Genomic DNA, 22918 nt, shown 5'->3' on the forward strand with positions numbered 1-22918 from the left:
ATCTGCTGATGATCTTAAACAAAAGGTTTTGAGAATGTGACTTATCAAGCAGAGCAATTACAAACTAGAGAAGACAAACAGACCTCAAGCATACCAAAATGCCAAGTTCTGTCAGGGAAAGAACATCATATTACATTACCTGGCTAGAAAATTTACCTATGTGTTTAAATTTCTTGCAAATAGGCTGCAAAGCATATAAAGTGGGTGCAGCAGTACTGGAAGACTATTTATAGAAATTACATGGAGTCAGGGTCTGATGAATGCTGGCAAAGAAAACAGCTGCTGCCTCAATAGGCCAGGAAAGAGGATAAGATGAAAGAATATAGGTACATCTGTGTCTCTCAAGTAAATGAGAAGATGAAGCAAGAATTTATGAGTTCATACTCATGACTTATTTCTGTGGATATCAAATGTGCAAAGAATATTTTATGCATAAACTGAAACTACATTGAAAATATCTTTTTGGAAATCTGGAGTTCACTTGGGGTAAATTTCAGTTCTAAGAAGATAAAAGACTGAAAGCACCAAAGTGAGGGCAAGGAGACTGGATTCAGATCTGGAAAATGCTTCAATTTTCTTGGTTTCCAAAGCATTTAGAAAGGTAGAACGAGAGAACACTCATTCAAACTGTGCACACCAGGTTGACTGTGTTCTAATTTAGCTCAGCTCTGAGTTTCCTTTCCATGTGAGTTGACTTCCTCTCTCCAGTGCTCTTTCCCCAGAGCTCCCAGTATCAGAGCATCTCCTCCCTATCTTCTTTTTCTTGCTTCTCTCCCTGTTCCAGCACATGGGGAATGCATTAAACTGAAAGAAATCCAGGTTCAAAATTCCTGAAGAGAAGCACCACTTCCTTCATTTCAAGCACAAAACTACTTGTACAAAATGCCCTTTGGCCATGGGTCACAGAAGGGCAAGACACATACACTGCATGAAACAAAACCAAGCAAAGATATGAACATATGGGACTTGAGGTGCAGGACAGTGATTAATACTAAATTCACCAGCAGGTCCTATCTCCCCTTCTCTCCCTAAACTACAGAATCTATTAGGAGACCTCCCTTCTTTTCCTGAACAAAAACTTAACAGGATAAAAATTAGCACTGCATTCACTGTAGGTTTGAAAAAAGTTAGACTGCATGAGCTAAAAGAAAAACCACAGTAACATTGTTTGATAACAGCAGCATCAGTGAGACACTGGAACTCACTCCCCTACAGTTTCACTCCCGGACAATGTATTGGGCGGTGAGTGTCTGTAAGCCACTAACATCACTTGAAATTATACAGGCAGTGATAAAATAATTCCTTTGTGATGCAAATGCATCTCAAACAGAGATAGTGCAGCTGGCATATTAAATACCGGGAGCAGAAATTAATCAGGCAAGTTTGTTGAGACAAGAGAGTCACATCCATTGTTGCTATCTTGACTGATCAGCACTGTATTCATAGGCAACGTAAGCATATGAAAAACATCTCTTAGTGTGACTGGCTCTTAGTATAAGCCTCTTAAATGTATACTTCCCCACACCATAAATGTCAAAAAGCATTGAAGATCCTTTTCTTCTCTTACATATCAATAAAAACTTCACTGCATTAACTCAAATATCTGTATTGCTGCTGAGGAGCAGGAAAGTCTCATCAAACCTACAGTTGTTTTGTATCAGTTTTTCAAATAATGGAAAGCATCAATATAAACTTCTTTTTTAACAGCTTTCTGACCTTCTGACTGCAATTCCCACTCTGAGTGACTGCAGCTCAGGAAAATCATGTGCTCTGAAGACCCTTGAGGCAGCAGAGAATCTCATCAATTTTAATCCCTGAAAGGTTCACAGGGTTTGAGCCTGACAACAGAACAGGCCATTGCACAATGTGGCTGAGCAAAGCAGACCCCTCCGTCCCTATTAAGAGAACTCAGCACCTCCCTGCTCTGCGTGGCCTCTGCCTCTGGGCTCTGGAAGAGGAGCAGGAGAACAATTCGCTTGAACTTCATACCTCTGCGTGATACTTATCGGATAGAAAATACCAAATAGCAGCTCCTAGGACAGAAGGGGAAAAGACCTGTTCTTTTAAAACATATGTGAAGTATTAGAAAGACTGGAGTTAGGGGCTTATACATATCTTTTTTTCCCCCCCCTTTTTATCCATCTAATTTTGTTACATTAATCGGATGGAAAGGAAACCCAGTTCTTACGCAGCTCTCCAGCATTCTGAGACCAAGCAAGATCCACGTACCTTCCACCTACTGAAGAGGAATTGACAGAGTAAAACATGGTGAGCAATTGCATAAAGTGACACTGTTGCAACCAGCTCAGCTCCCTCTCCGCAATCTCTTTGGTGGTTGGACACGAATACAAAAGCTCAGCAAATCCTGACAACCTTGTTGGGCTACGCACCCAGGAATCTCCGCTCCGTCCATGCCTGTCAAACAACAGGTGCAAGAAATAATGGACTCAGTCCACAGTTGGTGACTTATTAGTGAGGTTTGGTTTCTAGACTTGAATACTTAAATCCTTACTTGCAAGTTTTCTTCTGGGGCCCAAGCAGGCCCAATAGGGACAAGAATTATATTTTAAGTTACTGTTTTTCAAAATGGAGACCTCAATGTTTTACTCAGCTTTCCTATAAGCTTGTTTTTACTATTTGGAGTGCTTAGTGCCACAGAAAAAAAAACAAATCCAAAAACAAATAAAGCAAAAAAATAAAATAAATCTCAACCAGTTTATGGTCTTTCTCAATACAGAGCTGAGGCATTTAGTCCAGGCATATTGATGCCTCCTACAGCACAGAATGCACTAAAAAGCATGATGCACATTCCTGCTGCCTCAAGAATTCTAGTACAGGCTACAGTTGTTTTATTGTGCTTGCGTTTGCTCAAAGCCAGGCTGCTTACTTCATGTTCTTGCTGCACAGAAAAGAAGTACCTGCACAGCTGCAAGAACTCTCTGTTTACACCTTTGCCTGTTTGCACATCACTGGAGTCATCAGCATTGTCCTGAGCCTGCAATACTCAAAAAGCTTGTGGAAGCAGCAGCAGATAGATGTATTGATTAGGAGAACCACCAAGTCCTCATCCACACCTGACAAATAAATAGCAAAAAGCTCATTGCTATGCTAATTATAATTAGAAACAACTGAAGGAAAATAGCTATATGGAGGAATATCAAGCTATCAATAGCAATACAAACAAGTGGCAAGAAGGCATAGATAACAGAGGAGGTAACAGCCATCCATCAGACTGGAGGATAACCTAGTTATATTGGGATATTTGCTATTACAGTAGCAGAAATTCAAATTCTATTTACTTTGTGGATGGTGTCAGTTTCATTTACACAAATCATGCAAGATTCACTTCCATCCTTCCTTTGAATAAGCATGGGGTGGATACAGCACTGCAACAGCTGGATTTTTACTTATATATTTTTTTAGGAGAATTATTCCTGTCCCTTTTTAGAAGATGCTTTCACCTTGACTGATGAATCACATGCATTACAAACCTGTTGATGTCAAAGATCAATAGCTGAAAACTTGTCCTATGTTCTCTCCCACAATATTCTTCCGACTGAACTCTGGAAAAATATTTTTAAAATTATAACTCAAGTTCTTTATATCTCCTAGAGATGTATTCCTTCTTCCACAAGAAATCCCCTTTGGACAAGAGTTCAGTGGTAGATATAATACATCAGATGAGATGCCTGATGTATTTCAGAAGCAGACCTAAGAAGCTGAGACCATGGATCCGTCAGGAAGGAACATAATATGAAATTGCTTGTACATGCTGTTCCTCCCCTTGCTAGGAAAGCTCTATTCTTGCGACACTTCAGGGGATTAAGCTGATGAGTGTGCTGTGCAACCAAGAACTAATACTGCTTAACACAGCCTTTCTTAACTTTTTTTTCTGCCTCCCTACACTGCTGACCTCTCAGCCAAGTTTGAGACATCATTGCTTCTGTATATGTAATGTAAAAATACAAATAATACACGTACCAACATCACAAAGTCATGTTTTTAAGGAATGAAAGTGATGAGGTGGCTGCACATATCCAGACTGAAACACAGCAGCTGACAAACCTCTCCTCTTCCTTCTTATTAACCTTGGAAACCACAGCCTCCTATTTGAGCAGAGCAGAAGCAGCAATCAGTCACGATCCCAATGCTCTACTCCCATGGTGGTTTTGGACCATTTTGCCTTTGATTTCAGTTGGATCTGCCCAGAGGTATTCTCCTCCAGCCCTCAGTTAAGCAAAGCAAGAAAAACCAAAGCCTTTCAAGGAGCAGTATTGTTACCTTTTCCTTTCAGGCCACTGTCCTCTGACAGACATGTTGGGAATGACATGTAAGCTGATAATTAATAAAGCTTTTGACTGGTTTGCTAACATGAAATTGTCTACATATTCATCAAAGTCACAAAAGGTAGAGCTAAACTATTCCACTGCATAAGCACTGAGCACAACGTCTTTCTAAATTCATAATAGTGAAACATCATGAGCTTCTAAGGAAACCTTAGTCTGGAAAACTGCTCCCCAGGAAGAACGAAAAAAAAAGAGATGGTTGTTTTTGTGAAAGTGCTGCATGTGACATTCAGTGTAGCTATGGTTCTACACTAAAACGAGAGCAGAATATTTTGAAGAGTCACGCCATCCTAGCTTAAAAGAAAGAAAATAAGCATTGCCTCATTGCCTGCATGCCTGAATGCTTTCTTCTTGAAGGAAGAGCAGAGACCAAATGGTTTTCCTTTAAAATAATGAAAACTAAGTACATATATATTTTTTTCTCAATAGGATTGGAGAAGGTAATAGAGAATACAAACTGTTAAGTAAATTGGCATAAATCATGGTAAATTAAGACTGTAGATCACTGCTACCTGTAATCTTGCTCCAGAAATTAGAAAAGCCCAATCCATGTGAAGATGCTAATATTGCTTGGGCTACACAGGCTAATGGTTGGCAGTGCCTGGAATCAATGAAACAGTTAAAGTTGCCATAACCTGCTCTGTTGTGTTGGAGCACAGACAACTGGCATCCCCCTGAGAACTATCAATTCTGGGTGCTGGGCAGCAGCTGACAAGTCTCTCATGCCCCTTCCCTGCCTAAACATTGAAGACCTTATTTGTAGAAGGTGCCAGCCCACATGAGTACAATAGGAATAGCTGTTTGAGCTCTGCTAGCTGGACTCATACCTTTCCAAATTAGAGGCTATTATTCCTGCCATGCACAGGGAGGAGGTGCATGCACAGCCCAGAATACTCCAAATGATGATCAAACATCAGCTGGATGGACACAGCTGTATTCTGCCCCCTACTGAGAGAAGTACTTAAAAGCCTGATATTTCTTCTGCCACGGGACTACAAATTTGGGAATGGTTTGAGCTTAGATAGATGCTAAGTACCAATCACACTGGGTGGAGAGATGCATTTTTCTGTAGGAAGGTAGGGGCATAATGACAGAAACTGTCGCCCCTCCCCTACACCCTCTTTCCTAAAAGAAAAAACACAAAACAACAATCCTGATTTTCCAAGCCCCTGGCATAGAGAAGAACAAGCAAGCAGCCCTGCTGTTGTGCCACCCCAGACTGCAACTGCCACAGGCCAGGGACTGTACAGCTGAGTCCAGCTGAACAGGAGATCTTTCCCTTTCCATCTCAGAAAGAAGAGTTCTGAACTTTAAATATAGTGCCAGTTGGCTGTTTTTCCCCATCAAACTGCCATTTTATGGGATAGTCAGTAGCTTAAATACAATGAACTTTATTGCCAATCTGACATTTATTTGCATTGTATATTTACTGCTAGGAGAGTGAGGGCAAGCAGTATGTTTTCTGCTCTGTCAAACAGTAGAGAGATACAGCAGGCCTCTCCCCATTACCTCCACTAAGAATCAGATTTATTTTCCTCAACTTCAGAGAGCCATTTTTACTGGATATCACTGTACTTTTACAAGCTGAGTGAGATCTACCTGGTTCTTAATAAGGTACAAATGCATCCTTCCTATGGCTGTGACATCCTGATATGGAGGAAAGTGCTGAAAGCAGAGGATGTTTGTTATTTTACAAGCTTTTTACAATACCAGCCTAATGAGATAATGTATTTATTTATTATAACAATAAACACAGCTGTAAAATGGACCATAAAAAATAATAGATGACTCACAGATTTTTATACCCAACATGTCAGCTGTAATTGGGGAATAAATTACATGATCCATCTGCTTGCTGTCTTCGACACCATTTTCCCTAGTATCCTCAATATTTAAATACAGTCAGCATTATTTATATTAATTACTCACTAACAGCAGCAACAACAAAAACTCTGCCTGGAAATTGATTGGCCTTGTAGTATAATTCCCCAGCCACATCACCACACACTATACATTCTTTCCCTTACACTTAAATCTAATGAATATGATGGACTTAGTTTTATTTATTAATAGTTTTTACTTTATCATGCCAATGCTGTTGAGTGTTCTCATTATTATTGCCTTGGAGACATTGCTAACAATGCTATATCATATAAAAGCTTGAGAGACAGTTCAATCCTTTAAGACGGGAATGAAAGCTTCCTCTCCATTCCAACAGCAGCAGCTTCAGGAATACAAAACCCTGCCACTATACTAAGATCATAATAACATCACCTAATGACTCCAACAAAGATGAGATATTGGAAGTAACACACATTGTACAATTCTTGAGAAATACTTCCCATCTCTAGTGTGTGTAAACATATTTGCAAATGCTGTTATTTACACAAATGAACAAGAACAGGGAAACGTATAGGTAGCAGGTTATTGACAAGAGAACTCAGATTTCCCCACACATCTTTGCTCTGTGTTAGATTCATCAGGGCATACTGAAATTGTTTAGGGGGATATTAACTGACAAGTGACAAGTTAAGCCTTTGACACCCCATCAAGTTCCTTCACTCATTATCCAGTACATCAAGTCTAGAATTAGTATGGTATTACCTAAGGAGCTGACTGAGAAAATCAAACACAATGAAATAAACAATCTGTGTTTCAGTAATTCCTTTCTGTTTTCAATCTAAGTGTAGAGATGTAAAGAAGTTTCTATGTTAATAGCTCAGTCTGTGTTTAAATATTAATTCCTTTACTTAAACTGGACAATTACAGCAAATTAAAAGCTTGAAATGTTGTGATTCTTCCTTCTAGGAAACCCAACATTAGAAGTCCTTGTGATCTGTGTAAGTGTTGTTTAGGAGAGATTTAATAACACAGACTATTGAACAAGGACTCTTGGTTTATCTGCTAGTCCAGCCATTAACAAGTGCACCCAAATGTGGACACCAAACTGGATTCAGTCTTCCTCCTCTACCCAGCAGGTTTATAGAAGCTTCCTCCTCTAGTCAGCCTAACAACACTGATAATTTCATTAGAATATTAGACTTTTTGTCATTCTGAAGACATTTAGAACATTTAAGTTTTTACTGAGTATAATAGTATACAATATAGAAATTATTCATAGTCTGATATTAACTAACAGAATGCATTAATAAAAGTTTAAAACCAAAACTTATACCAGTTGTTTTTATGCAATAAAACCATCAGTATCTTATTATGAATTTGGTCACCTTCACATCTCTCAAGATTAGCTCTAAAGTGGAAGATCTAAAGTACTCAACAATCATGAGGGTAATCTAGTTAGAATTTTACAGTTACCCACTAACATAATTTATCTTCTTCTTAACTGTTTTTTCCCCTCCAACTCTAAAGATCTGGCTCACACCGTCTGTAACTAAAAAATGAATCACTTTCTAAGTTTAACAGACCCTTTTAAAATGCCTTCTCCGCTGCTATGTGTCCTCTGACAGGCCATGTTTTTCTGTGTAGCTGAAACTTAAATAGTGTAATGAACAAGGTACTTTATGGGTGGGCCTTTTGTCCTTGGTGGGTATTTGGATGAGGTTTTTTGACACAATACCTCAAAAACAAACAAACAAAAAAGAAAACCAAAAAACCAAAACGCTCCTGCCTTCTCTGAAAGGGTTTGATATGCAAAAATCAGTATGTCTGCAATGAGCATCATTATAGCCAGCAACAATAGCGCCTCAGGGATGGGAATTCTGCTTACAAGCTATTTTGTCTACATAAAAAAGGGATGGTCAGGTGCCTATATTTCAGAACTAGTCAACAGCTTTTCCATATACTTTCAATCTTCATTCTTCTCTCTTCCAGCATATAGGGAGTAACTTACTGCAAACACCCTACGTGAGCTTCTCATTGATTCACAGAGGCAAAGCTATTTCTTCTCATCAACACTGGAAAGTTCTGAATGCCTGTGTTTGTTACAGTGGATATTCTTAGTTAGTACTCTATGTGATTCCACTGTATCTGTTTGCTATTTCAGTCCATCCTCTATTGTATTTCCAAAAGTTCCAGTAGCAAAAACACAAATCAGAATTAGGCAGGAAACTTGAACAAAATCCTACCTTCCTAAAAAGAATAACAGTATGGTTTATCAAAGAGGTGTAGTGTATCGTTTTTGTCAAAAATAATAGGGGGGATGTCTCAGTTACTGCTCTTTGTCCAACATTTCAGCAGTAACAACCCATTAATCTTGCAGTTTTTTACTTTGCAATTATCATGCTGGTAGAACAGTCTAAATAAATTCACTTCTGGTGTAATTGCTCTGACAGTTACAGGATTGTCCCAGGAAGGAGTTTTAAAGGATCATATATTCATAGATGGTTTTTCCAGCTGATTTTCTTGGAGGATTTCTCAGACAGAAACTAGCACAGAAACTGCACTTTTAAAATATCAATACAGATCCTTACAAGAAAAGAATACGTTACAGATTAGAGAAAGAAACACCATCTCTTTTCCCTGCACTTAAATTGTTTTCCACTAACTAGACCCATTCAAGATTGTTCTCCACTTTTACCGTGTGCTTTAAGGCAAAAAAGTGTCTTTATGATGAGCAACTCAGTGCAGTCGCGTCCTTTAACTGCATTACACCACCAAGCCAACTTTTCTGTAGTCAAGGTGCCTTGCTTAAGAGAGGCTCCAAAACAAACAGAGCTCTTTGGAGTAATCTGACACGGCATTATCTGTATGTAACTAATATTACCCCAGGCAGATTAAGGGAGATTACTCCCACCCTCCAATACTTTCCCTTTCATATCTCAGTTACTCTGGTTTCCAAGGGAATCAGGCACTTTCATTCCTCATTTCCTTCCTTCTGTTTTTTAGTATTCCCCCGCCCTTTTTTTTCCCCCTATGATTTATTCCAGAATATGTGCTAGTGGTAGAACCGAGGTGTCCATCACTTTGCAACCACAGGAGCAATGAAGTTGGATTTTTCAACCAACACTCTTGGAGTTTAATAAATCTTCAGTGATTCACTTTTATAATCAATACTGAGCAATTGTGTTATCAAAAACCCAACATAACAATGCCATATGCAGCATTACTCCTCCACTAATGAAATATAGCTATATTTAGGGACAGGGGCATAATGGCTCTTTTAATTGTTCAGAGCAGATGCAGTAACATTTTAGGATGGAAAGAAGAATGTTATACATAATTGGCCCTGGAGAAAAGAATATATATATCTCAGAAAACATCATATCAGAGCTTGAATTTGGCTCATACTCAAAGCAAGAGTTATTCTAATGCCACTAACTCACATATGTAGATGTTTTGGAGTCCTCATTATCGGCAGAAATTCACATATCTTCCCAATGATGAACTCTTTTATTCTCAGACATAGACTGAGAGGTGCAGTATTTCACCAGTTTTATACATCACTCCATCTCTCCATGTCTGAGTGCCAGTGGGGAAAGTTCTACTCTTCTACAGGTCAAGGCCAGCCCCACAAGATGTGGAGGAATGGACTATATGTCCTCACTACTATCAACCCTGTTTATGAATGATCTTACATAATTATTCAATTGGAAAGAGTCTGAAGAAGACTATGGAGGCGATCATTAGGTGTAGATCTTAATGAAAAGTGTAAAGCTTCTTTTTCTGCATAGTTAAATAATTTTTCAAGGATATATTGTTGAGAGGCTGTGGCATGCAGAATTTCCTAAGTATTTCGGTTAACAAGGGAGAAAGACATCAGCTACCGGATATGTTTAACTATTAAATTAAAAGAGAGCAGTTTTAATTCCCACAGCTTTTGGAAAAATCCACATGAGAAGAAAATAATGATACAGTCATCCCAGAAAAGTTCGTCGTTCAAGACACAGACATGTTAAAGCAGGCAGACTAGCTTATGAACATTAATGAAATGGAGGACAAAGTGACTGTAAAAGTGAGCATCATAAATAGAACCTACTTGAACAGCAAGGTGAACAATTAACTTTGGTCAGTGCATCTCTTACAACCTCCTTTTAGTAAATATTCAAAGAGAATTTCTGTAAACATTTTTTAACATGTAAAAACAATAACTGAGGAAATTTCTCAGTTTTGTTAAATTGGGTTAACACCCTGAAAAATTCTTCCTGCTGCTTCTTTTTGTTGTTCTTAATTTCTTACACAAGTTTTCAATTTTCATTCTTCTATTTCACAGATCACTTTGACCCTAAAGCTAGAATACCTGCTGTGGAAACGTGCCAATCTGACTTTCAGAGAGGGCTGAATGTCAGTGTGTGATTTGCTTTCATTTATAGCCTGGTGGCATCCTAGTTACAGAGACAATATCAGGTAAGGATTACACTCAGACACCCCAAAGCCTCTGCTGTGAAAATGAATGAAGTATTTTTGACAGCTGATATTACATGACAGATGTGTCTGAAGACTCTGCCTCTCAGAGTTGGGTGTAGAAAAGGTAAAGAAAGCAGGCATGAGATCAGCTTCAAAGATAGTAATGTCAGTCCATCAGCCTAATACCATATGTTTTTGCTACTGTGACAGACAAGAATGTGGGATATGTTTTGTTCCAAAATCTATCAGAAGTCCAATAAAATGACTTTACTCCCACCTCCTTGATGAACCAAACAGTGGATAATGGGTATTGAGAGTTCTAGTCCAAAATAGAAGGAAAACAAACAAACAAACAAAGCCACAAGAGAACCAAGGAGAAAGCAAGAACTTGGGAGAAGTCAAATTCTCTGCAACAGTAAATCTGTGAAAGCAGTTATTGGACAGAAAAATGTGAAATGGAAGGCCACAGAAGTGATTTGTATTTAGTGAACAGAGTCAGGAAAGCCAGTGGTGTCCAGGGAGAGAAGCTGAGATGCTATATGTAGGTTAGTCATTTAAACCAAGCTTACCAAAACTGCAGCCTTCATAGATTGGTTGGGCCAATATAATTATTTAAAAATTCTGTAGTGATTAGTCAAATGAGTCAAAACTCCATAATAATATTTCTAGAAACAGTGGGATATTCTGCACACAGCTTTAATTATTTCCAGTAGCGATGCCCCAGAATAAACTATTTACCAATTTCAGAAAGGACAATATGAACAAGTCTTAGTAAAATATCTAGCTTCACTTGTGTGCTTATGCACGCTGGAAGATGTATCACAAACCAGCCTCTGAGTCATAATTTTCACTGTTCCTGTACCAACATCTCCATATGCACAAACAATAAGGCTTGTCTCTCCCCAGGGAAAATTGTTTTGTCAACACATCTTGGCTGAATTCCACTGTGGTAGTATAGCTGAAAATCCATGGGAGGTACTGATGTCTATCTCAGCCTGAGCCACACATTCTAATTCACTTCAATAACAGAAAAGGAGGTGTGTCCTGGATTATTACTATTTTATTTGTATAGTTGTCATTACCTAAGGGCATACACAGATGATGATTTAACCTCCAATGCAATTAGATTAAGAATGTTGTTCAAATTTCCACGCTGAATTCTCTTTGATGACCTGCTCACTCACTGATTCAAACTGTCTCTGCTAATGTGAGGACACTCTGCCTTGCACGACATTAATAAATCTTTCATCAGTACATTTCGGATTCATTGCAGTTACAAGCAAAGTTGTTTGAACTCATGTTGTGCTGTTTGATGTATCTTTTAAAGATGCTCACAGCAGAGATAGGCCAGAATTGGAACAGCCTCCTGAAAGATGCAGATACAAAACCTAGTTTTAATCTTTGAGGGTGTTGATTAAGGCTGGAAGCAGAATATCAGTTCTAACAGTCCTCCAAAGAATTCAGATCCAACCTCAAACTTTGCAGCACTGACTATCTGATCATCTTAGGAAAAAATAGAGATGGAAAATATGAACATGCTCAGAATTTGATGTCAGTTACACATGGAAAAATACCTAGAAGTGAAAACTGTCTAACTTTATTGAATAGACATCCTCTTGTGATACTAGGAATTCTCTTGTATTAGTTCATAATTATTTTAAACCTTATCACACATCATAGAGAATGTAAAATGATCTAAAACAAACGTCAGCTTAGATCTTCGTCAATTACCAGACAATGACTGCTACAGAGAATCAAATTTTCTAGGTGTCATTAGGCACTAACTTAATGTTGAAGTTCCTGAGAGAAGCAATACAATCTTTCCCTTTTCAGACTGACTCCATATCCATTAAATGCTTACAGAAATTACCCAGCCCAAACCCAAAACAATGCTGTGTAGCAAGTAGTACTAGTATCTCCGCAGGCACAAGGGCAAGTCCATGACAAGAGGCAGCTGGGAAGGTCTGTTTTGCTCATTTTAGTTAAAAATTTACTGAGGAAACCTTCAGAAGGAAAGCACAAATAAAATGTCATTCTGATCTAGGCAGAGGCTTTCTGCAACACGGATCTCTCATCACAAGCACCAGTGATCTACTCCTTTATCCATCTGATACATATTCAAAGCAATTTTAGCACCCACTGGAGTTGAGACTATGATTAGATGGGTCTTTTACATGACATTTCTCCTAGATAAGTGCCCTGCTTTTCTCTTTTACAATTTCTTTGTTCAGATATCAATCTCTGATTTCTCCTCTATGCTACACACCTCACAATATCCAGACACTTAACTAAACTATAACTGAGTCTCACTGGCTATCTGGGATGAGAGTATCCCATACAACTGACTTCAGAAACTAAGTAACAGCGCAGCACCGACAAACCACACTGCAACCCCCCAGAGGTACTGCCCACTGAGCCACCACCTCAAGGATGACATCAAGTAGTATGTTGTGGGAGCCTTAAGGAACTTACACAGATTTTCTCATTTTCCATTTCAGAAGGGAACGAGCTCATAGGAAAAATAAAATCAGGTCTAAGCAAGAATAAATTTGCCCTGAAGCTTTGAACTTGAAGAACATTGCCCATATTAAGCAGAAACTGAGGAGGAGACTTAAGATACTGATTTGACAAAACTCAAGCCTCTGCTTAACAGCTTCTGCAGATCCCTAGTCATTGCTGCACATAGCTTCTGGAAAATCTCTGAATTCTAAGGAACACAACCAGAGAAGTAGGGAAATATAACATTTTGTTTTTATGCAATCAAAATAATTTATGATTTTAGACTTCTTGCATTTTAGTGCAAGAAGTAAAGCCAAAGGGATACTTGACTGAACTCTGCTGGTGAAATTTTACTTTTTTCAATTGATGAATAAATATATTGAAGTAGCCAGGATAGTCCATATACCATCACAGCTAACATAACATTACATAACAGATTTCTACTCTCTATTAAAATACTGAAGTTCCAGCAGCCTACCTTCAATCTTCAGAAAGCTGCCAACTCCCCTGGGAAGCATTTCATCATCGTTCAGGCTCATTCAGACACTAAAAAGAAATAAAACAATGCCATAACACACTTGTAGTGGAAAGAGTAACTGTCTACAGATCATTCTATAGTGGGGACAATCCTGGTAGCTACAGATGTGAGCAAGCATCATTTCGCAAGGACAGTGAGTAACAGTAATCACTGTCAACGTTGTTTTAATGACACTTCGATCAGTGCCTTTTCACCCCTGTGTAAGTAATCTGTTTCACTTTCATTCACAGCATCTGAGGGATCTCCTACAGCTTGGCCCAGTGCCCCTTAGGAATGTCACACTCTCTACCCAGAGGTCAGTTGCCAACCCTGCACCTAACCCAAGAATTACCTCTTGCATAGTAGATGTACTTCTCTAAGGGAGTCATTAGCATTCCCCCTCTATAAGGACTCTTATCCTTCACCCACCACCTGCAGTTTGTTAACCGCTCAGGAATTGACAAGCAGCCTATCATAAAGAAACCACTATAGCCAGAAGCGTGAAGAGGAAGCACTGCAAAGAGAAATGAGTGTGGCTCTGGTCACAGGTGAAGACAATTTCTCTAACAGCAGCTGTGCTGGAGCAGTTCCTCATAGGCCACGATAGGGAGCTCTTCCATTGAAAGGAATGAGGTATTTTGCAGGATCATCATTTGTACAGTCAGGTGTGTGCAAGACATTCTCCCAAACACAAGAAATGCCTTTGGGGTTTTTCTACTCCAGGGAATACAGCATATCTCTTGGAAGCAATACCTGCTCATGTTGGTTAATCTTCCTCAATAGCTTGTTTACGTCCTCACCATATGCTTGCTGTCTGCTTGGAAAAGCTCTGTTTTTCCTTGTCGTCCTGGCACTGTTTCTCTTTCCCAAAGGCTGTTTATTACCTTTTATATTTTGAAGCCTCCAGAACTGCCCAAGCCTTCACATGCTCTTCAGAAAACCCTTTTTGTCACCAAACCTATAGCTTCTTTAAATAAAACCCTGATGTTTGCCTGCATCTTTCTACCATCAACAACTTAAATCCAGATACCCTCTCAGCTATCTAGAAACTACAATGACATACACGTCATATTTTGTTTTATGTTCCACTGCCTTACGTTTCTTACACTTATTCATTCCTCTCTTCTCTCTTTACTATGCTTAATGCCTATTGTCAACATACTGGACTGAACTCTGCAATTTTTCCTTTCCTTTTCCACCAGAGCCCATTCCTCTCACACACCAGGGAAGGTAGTCTGTTCTCCTTCACTTTGGCTTTCTCATTTTGACAGGCAGCTAGTACCCACCTATGCCAGAATCTCTCTTTTACTTTTGATCTAGATTTCCTGAAATTTTGCTCATTTTTGGTAGCAAAATAACAGTTTCATCTCCCTAGTGTCAGCACAGCAGTGGCAGGCTTCACCTATGCATTCACAGTTCACATTAACTCTGAACTTTCTATTTGTATGTTCAGCAATTCTATTCTCAGTGTTTACCAAAAACAGTTTCTCCTCCAGGTTATCTACATGATTACAAACCTTTCTTCTTGCAAAGCCAATTGTACACTTTACCTTCTTCCCTGCTACAAGATGATCTCAACTTCATTTTTTTACTGTCACCTACAGCAAGTCCTCCATACACTATAGGAAGATTAGGCTTCACTTTCACTTCATACTACTCACACGAACTCTCCATCATTATTACTCTGAATGCTGTAGATGCAAAGCAATTCTCCAGCGTTGCTGTACACTTGAAAAGATCCAGGTGTGCTATTACTTTAATACCCTACCAGCCTCAAAGCGGGGCATCACATACTGATGCAGCCAGCAGAGCACACAGTAAATAATAAAGGGGCTACTGAACTCCCCTTACTCTGCATGCACAGCCCTGGGTTATGAAGGAGGTGACATATTTAAGTTTTCTCCAGGGTGAGACAGAGGAAGAGCAGAACTCTGGGCTGTAGCTGAGGAGCTGAGGGACACAATGCTGAGGCAAGGCATGAATCTTTTAATGAGATTAGCAAGCAGAGGAGAAAAGAAGCAAGCAAGTGCTAGAATTACAGAGAAATCCCTGTACTAGAAAAAACATTCACCAGGATGTTGCTGAGGACAACAAAAAAAGTACTAGGGAGCAGTACTTTGCAGGTGAACAGGCGAGATTTAGACTAGCACAAAGAACAATCAATCAATTTTTGTGCTAGCAGCAGTAGTGGAAAAGTGCAGAGCGTAACTGAACTTGGTTTACTTGTTTTATGGAGTTTTAACAGGCTTTTCCGAGCAGCTGGCAGAAAGGAATATGGCAAATTTTAACACTATTCATCATTCTTAAGGAACTGATCATGCTTATAGCTAGCTGATGTGTGGACTGTAAGAGTGAGGGAATTTCTTGATAACACATTGCACACAAGTACCTTGCTTCATTATCTTTTAAATCTACACTAAGCAGCTAAAATTTAGAAACATTACAGCTGTAAATACACTAAATATCCGAGGTCGCAAAGAAGTTAGTTCCAAAAACAGGATTAGGATATGGCTCTTCTGGACCCATTATAGCTGATATAATATTAACAGGGAAGAAGATGAGCTCTTTCTGCATATTAGCAGTATTCAGTGTGGAATGCACAGTAAGGCACTTTAACATAAACCAGTGGAGAATAGAGAATGTTCATAGTAATTTCTACAGAAAAGCATTAGAAAGGGGAAATTCTGTATACCTGGATTATATAGCAAAGAAAGCTAAGATTTTTTTTAAAGAGAGAATAAGAGCATAATGGGAACACGTCTGCACTTTGTTTTGTATAAATACACCCATCTATGCTATGTAAAGCTAATATAAATAGGTTACCAGATGCTACAGCTAATATAAATGACTAGAAAAATCTGACCTAATGGTGTTTTATACCTACACTGCATTCTGTTTGCTTTGCTATAAATGACAAGACACCAAGCAAGTGGAAAACTGAGAACAGTATTTTAGGTTGGAATATCAAGCAGTGATATATGCTACCCTAGCAGTGTTCCATTCATTTAAATGGGAGTTCTGTTGCATACTTATAAGGGGATGGAATTACCTGCTTCAAATTCCTACTTTTGCTTTTTGCTAAACAATGGTGAAAATTCCAACAATGCAAAGCTTCTAATGCACAAATAAATCTGCACCTTATCTACAACCCTGGTATGCATCCATCACAATTACTTTTTTTTCCTCTATTAAAAAAGAAAATTCCTGCTCCTAATGAGATGTCCTGTTTTGTAACTTGAATTCCCCTTTATATGCACCTAATTTGTCAAGAGAAGTGTAAAAAGTGACAAAATACTTGCAGAGAAGCACTGAGACTATTTCTAGATAATAAAGAACCTCTAACCAGCAGGAGGACAGCATGACAAGAGCTGGTGGCAAAAAGATTGGCTTGAGCCAGGATTTAGACATGGAGTGGAGAGTTGTGAACTCCTGGGAAAAACAGACAGCTCCCCAGGCAGGTTGTATTTTATGAAGTTTTCCATAGAGCAGTAAATAGGCAAAGCTCTGCAACAGGAGTCATGTGGAATTACACATATTCACAAGAGTGAGCTCAGAAGAGATCTCTGTTTCCTTACTGAAATATCTCGGCCACTAAACCTCCCCCACATATCCAGCCCAGAGTCCAATAACTTGTATCTGACTAAAGTGCTCTTTGTCTTAGATTAAAGCTCGTCTCCTGGAAAAGCTTTCAGCCACTACTGTAAAATCTGAAGAGACTTCGTCTCTATCCCTTTCCTTGTACTTTGTTCCGGTGGTTAATCACCATTACTATGTTTGCTGAAAAGCTTTTTTGAGTCTTAATTTAGTTTCTGCCTTCCCCTCTTGTTGTGCCTCTCTCCTCCAGGCAAAAGAGGTTCTCAGTATCTTCCATTATTTTTCTCTTTGTGAGTACACTTTATAAAGCACACAACAAATTTCCATCTGCGCACACACACAAGAATCTTCTACCACATAATCGCTCCTTATTATCTCCCTAAAATGTAGCAAATATCTTCTCTAATTGAGGGCAAATATATTGCTGTCTTTTCAGTGCTTATGGCCTGAAAACTTAGTCTATCCTTTCCAGAAGTACACTGAGAAGCCATGGGAGATGAGCTTAATAACTGTAGCTGCACTTTCACATACCATCATCTAGTAGTTCATCATATTTGTCTTTTTTTGAGTAGCAGGCCAACATTAGCACTCTCTTTGCCTCCTGCAGGTTCCCTAGACAGCTAAAGTTAATTGCACTCTAAGATTAGGTGGACAGACATCTGTTCCTCTATTCTCTGTCCCTTTTTGAGGGGGTTAAACTCTTAGATTTCATTACTTGATGCAAAATATAAGTTCATCACCTGCATCTCTCCAGCTACAGGACAAAAGTGTTCTCTGAAAAATTTCTGCTATCTTTGCACCAGAAAGTGTTTTATTACCTCTCTACCGTTGAGAAGAATATGTTTTGCAGGGACTTTAGCTCCTAATAACTGCAAGGGAAGAAGTCTCTATGACTTACAAGCATGGATTTTTCTCTATTTGTAGCCTCCTGTTATTTTTTTTCTGTACATCACAATTTCCCAGGGTTATTGATTGCCATCTGTTTACCTTTTTCACTGTTAACTATAAATTGCTTTGAAAAAAATTAACTACCTCCCTTGCACATTAAGCTAGAATCAGCTTTTAGCCAAAGTCATTGTTTTTCTTGATTTGTCGATTCTTAAAATTAAAAAAAAAAAGCTCTCAGTTCTCTCTCACATTCTTCTTTCTATTCCCTCTCCTTCATATGCTTCAGCTAACGGTTTTCCTTCAGCTCAATGGTCTTTCTTTTGAAGCACTGTGTATCTGCACAGCTAAGTATAAAGGCCGCTTCTACTTTCTGTTTGCTTGCACATGTGTAACAGGTATATTTTGTCAACAACCAGCTTCTAGATCAGGATTGATTCACTTTATACGTGAAGTCCACGTTTTATATTCTGCAGAACAGAATAAAAGAATTTTGCTCCCTGCAATAGTGCTGGTATTACAGAATCATTCTTTTTTGTTTAAATGGTAACATGGCAGGAGAGCATAAGGGATCCCACATGTAACTCTACCCAAATATCGGAGTGTGTTCATCCACTGAATGACTCCTCAAGCCTTAGCTTACCCTGGGGCAAACTTCCTGTCTCCCCATAGCTGGTCTGGGACACATGGAAGGAAAGAAGCCAGGAAGCATTCACTGTGTCTTCAGGCTGTAGGAAAAGCTGATCACCTAAGACACTGGAGGAAAAAAATAAAGAAAAAAAAAAAAAAAAAAAAAAGGAGTTAAAAAATAACATGAGAACATCAAACGATAAATGCTGGCTCTATTCTGCTTAATGACACACAGAGCTATGTAATATTAATCTTTCACTGTTATTTCCAATCGACAGCCTAAAACCAAGCTGCATCTTGTTATCTTAGTTTTCTTTATTTAAATTGATTTTCTTTTACCACTTTAATTATGATTCACTTTGGTCAAATCCCAATAAAATCAAACTCCTTAAGTGAGAATTACACAGGCTTTTGGGTATGTTTGTTTGTTTGTTTAACTAAAATCCTTAATTGTTGTGTTTTGGGTTTTTTTTTAACCTCTTTCCTTGAGGAAAAGATGTGAAGAACGCTGTGTCTAATAAATTCAGAATAATATCAATTGATCTCCACATATTGATGTCACCAATTTACCCATGAATGCCACGGATGAAATCTTAGTTCCATTAAGGATCATTAGTTTCTTGAATGCATTCATTATTCAAAACCACTTTCTAGCTCTTTTCTGCAAATAATTCTACCTCTGGAGCTTGTCAGGTGTGTGTGTCTTCTTTACTCACTTAACATTAAAACGTCCTTACTGCCCTTAATAAGACAAAACTTCCATCGATCTGCACAGAGATTAATTCTCTCTTCTGAATACCTGCTCCCCAGCTAGCATCTCTGTACCTTGCCAATGCCCAAAATGGGCTGAGTTAATCTGGGCTGATCCATTTCATTACATATACTAGTTAACAAAAGATTAATTTAGTTTCATTAATCACTCAGCTCTTCAGTGAAACCAGGAAATCTCTACCACCTTCACTCACACATTATTAATTTTTCAAGAAGCTTCCTAATCACAGGTACTGTTCTCAAACAGACAATGTGATTATTCTGTTACTTTGAAGACTTTGGTAGCTGAGAATCTCAGCAGCTGCGTTTCTGACCTTTGTATAAAAATGTACCTCTATGATGAAACTATATTTTTCAAAAGACTTCCCTTGAATCATAAAATAAATTTCTGTATTTCTCCATTTAGCTACTGGGTCGTATTTTGTTCTAATTTATGGCAGAAGCAGTGAAGTAACTTTCTCACTCAGTAGTTACACTCAGTATTGAAGCTAGTATACATTCAGCAGAACTGAGACAGGTGAATTTCTTTGGAGAAAGATTTATGGCACTTTGCGGTTTGTTGGTGTTCCACATTTATCAGTTTCCTGAAATTGGTTATTTCTGCTTCTTACTTAAAAAAAAAAAAGACAACTTTTTAAATTAAAAATAAAATTAAATAAATATAGCATTTCTGTGTCGTGGTGTGCAGGTGGAATTTAAATGAACAGGCAGATGTTTACAGAACGTCAAACCTAGCTGTAGTCATTTTCTTGCTGGATTAGGCATACAGAAGGAGTCAGAAGATGAATTTGTTCCTTGATTAATGTTTCTGGAGTTACACCAGTGTAAATTTTGCACTCCTATCTTATTTGAAAATAAAAACTATGTGATTTTCTGCTGAAATACACACTGACTAAGCATGATTTATAAAAGCTAAACTAGTTTAAAGCTGTCATTTGAATTCCTTCCATCTGCCAGGGTGCTGTACAGGGCTAGTCATCGAAATCTGGAGCAGCCTGAGGATGCTCTCACTTCTGAGCACTGAGATTAACCTCTGCCTTTCCATGGAACAACAGACTACATGGGCACTGAGGAGAAAAACATCCTCGATGGGTAATAATGGCATGGTTCACCTTCAAGCTGCACAGACTCGCCTTACCCGGACAGGCTTGCATTTAATGACAGGCAGTCCTAAGAATCAAATGTGAAGGGAAACATACGCTTCTCAACACAGTCTGAACAAAGATTTGATCTCTTTTGTTTTGCGCTGCACAGCACATTATCAAGATTAAATCTGAGAGAACAATGCCATTTCACATTACTAGTGAAAACAAATCAGACAAAAATATGTTCCTCCACACCCAAACTATTTGGATCTGGGCATTTGTTCATTTGTACCTTGAAATATCTTGTATCTTACACTTTGAAAAAGTGTAATTATTTTTTTGGGGGTGTTTTTTATCCTAAAATGAGGGACCAGGTTGCTCGGCAGGTCCTGTACAGCTGTATTCAGAGGCTGTGCAGGGCACACATGGACCTCCATTGGATAAATAACTGCAGAGCCAAAAGCCAGAATGATAACACAAAGGAGGAAGCAAGCCTGGATTCTGCCATGTCTCACTGTCCCGGGAGCTCATTTATTCCTGTCCTTCCAATCTGTGATGCTACCAGAGAACCCTATTGAAATCCCTTAATAAACTTCTCATAATTCAGAGGCTTATCATGGCCTTTCAGAAGCTTTTGAAGTTCCCCCGTTACTGATTTTCATATCAAGAGGCCAAATGAAGCTGTTCTCATACAGATTTGACTAAAATCAGGTTGTTTAAAGGAAAAAGAAGTTTATAATGAAATAATCAACCAAGAAGCAAAGTCAAATTTAGCTCAAGACTTCAGACATTGTAGTCCTGCCATGTCCTTTGGGAACCATGTAGATAAATCCAGCTAGTTTAGAATAAACGTGATCTAAGAATTTCTTAAATAAATAAATAAATAATAATATTTTTTTGTTTTTTTGTTTGTTTGTTTCTATTTACAGTGTCCCATAATTTCCTAAATATTAATTCAAAGATGAATTTAAAAAAATATTCACAAAAGACTTCATTAGGCAAAACTAACTTGGAAATCCCTTCTCTGCTTTGTTCTCTTTTGTCTCAAGTCCTTAAGAAGATTTCATAATAGCAATGATTTTCATAACCTTGAATTTATTCTGTATGAAATGGAAAGCCGGTAAAATATACCAAGCAAATTAAATGCAACCAATTCTTTGACATGCAAAATGGATTTCAGTTTTGCCCTACTGTTGTCTTACCTTACAGAATTAAAAATGTCACCAGTATTTTGCCTGTTGGTAGCTTATTTTTTCCTCCATTTTTTCAGTTTTACTTCAAGTCTGTTACTGAATATTTCAGTGTTCACATTAGCAAAGGTGGGCAGGGAGATGGAGATGAGGTCTTTTCAACCAGCTGGTGCTCTGGGTGGTTTTTGCTGGAAGGTTTTTTACAGGTGGGAGTCACAGTGGGCCTACAGTGACCTTCCAGCATAACAAACATGTATAAAAATACAAATCAAAGCAAATAATTAGAATGCAGCATAGTTTCTCCACAGATCTATATACTTACCACTTTCAGAAGGCACAAATCCTAATTCCTTTGAAGTCCATGAGAGCCTCTCCATAGACATTAGCAACAGAGAAATAAAGGCCAACTTTTGTTTGATGCTGTGGATACAGACTGTGGTGATGATGGTACATAGAGTGTCAGTGACTGTTGTTTCTGGAGATGAAACAAAAAACAAAACTCATCTGATATTTTTCTAGAAGTTGTGGACAATTTCCTGGCTCCCAGAAAGGCCTGACTATATTTCTTCATTTTGTTTTTCCTAAATTAAAGCCTCAAGAAGAAAATAATTCCAGAGAGAGAGAGAGGTTTTCTCTATGTAGACTGTGACTAAAAGAAGAATTATGTACTTTGATTTCTTAATGTTAATAAACTGCATCATTTGACACACAGAGAGTAGATCTGTAAGCTTCGTAACAAATCGCATGGAACTCCTCCCTGGAGCCAAATTTCTCTTAGGTTTCAGCTTCTTGTACTAAAAAAAAAATAAAATTAAGGATTTAAGGGATGTACATTATTTGGTATTTGTTTAAAATTCATTGATTCTACGCATGTTCTCATTCCATAGTCATTTACTGGAAAGAAAACACAAATAGGCAAGACCATAATAAAACAAAATACCATTTTTTATAGTCAAGCAAATATTTACTGTGAAAACAGTTGCACTGCACTTATTTAGAGTCAAACGTTACCAGCTTAGATCTGCTATTCTGCATTCTGAGCAATACCTACCCTAAGCAAAAATGACCTTCACTGGAGTCTTACAGCAAGACTCCTGA

General features: G+C 38.3%; 1 protein-coding gene across 1 annotated transcript in view; it reads right to left on the reverse strand.

The window, feature by feature from the left end:
- Positions 1-22295, reverse strand: part of LOC107316050 (VPS10 domain-containing receptor SorCS1) — a 402901-nt gene extending 380606 nt beyond the window's left edge. The window contains exons 1-3 of the mRNA XM_085555282.1: positions 22143-22295; positions 18788-18900; positions 13627-13694 (exon numbers count right to left, since the gene is read on the reverse strand). Coding sequence (XP_085411408.1) covers positions 13627-13687 — 61 coding nt within the window. The 5' untranslated portion in view covers positions 13688-13694; positions 18788-18900; positions 22143-22295. The remainder of the gene's footprint in view (positions 1-13626; positions 13695-18787; positions 18901-22142) is intronic.
- Positions 22296-22918: the final 623 nt, after the last annotated feature.

Source organism: Coturnix japonica, chromosome 8, assembly GCF_054131305.1.
Source record: "Coturnix japonica strain WE chromosome 8, WE-NBRP24, whole genome shotgun sequence".
NCBI lineage: Eukaryota > Metazoa > Chordata > Aves > Galliformes > Phasianidae > Coturnix > Coturnix japonica.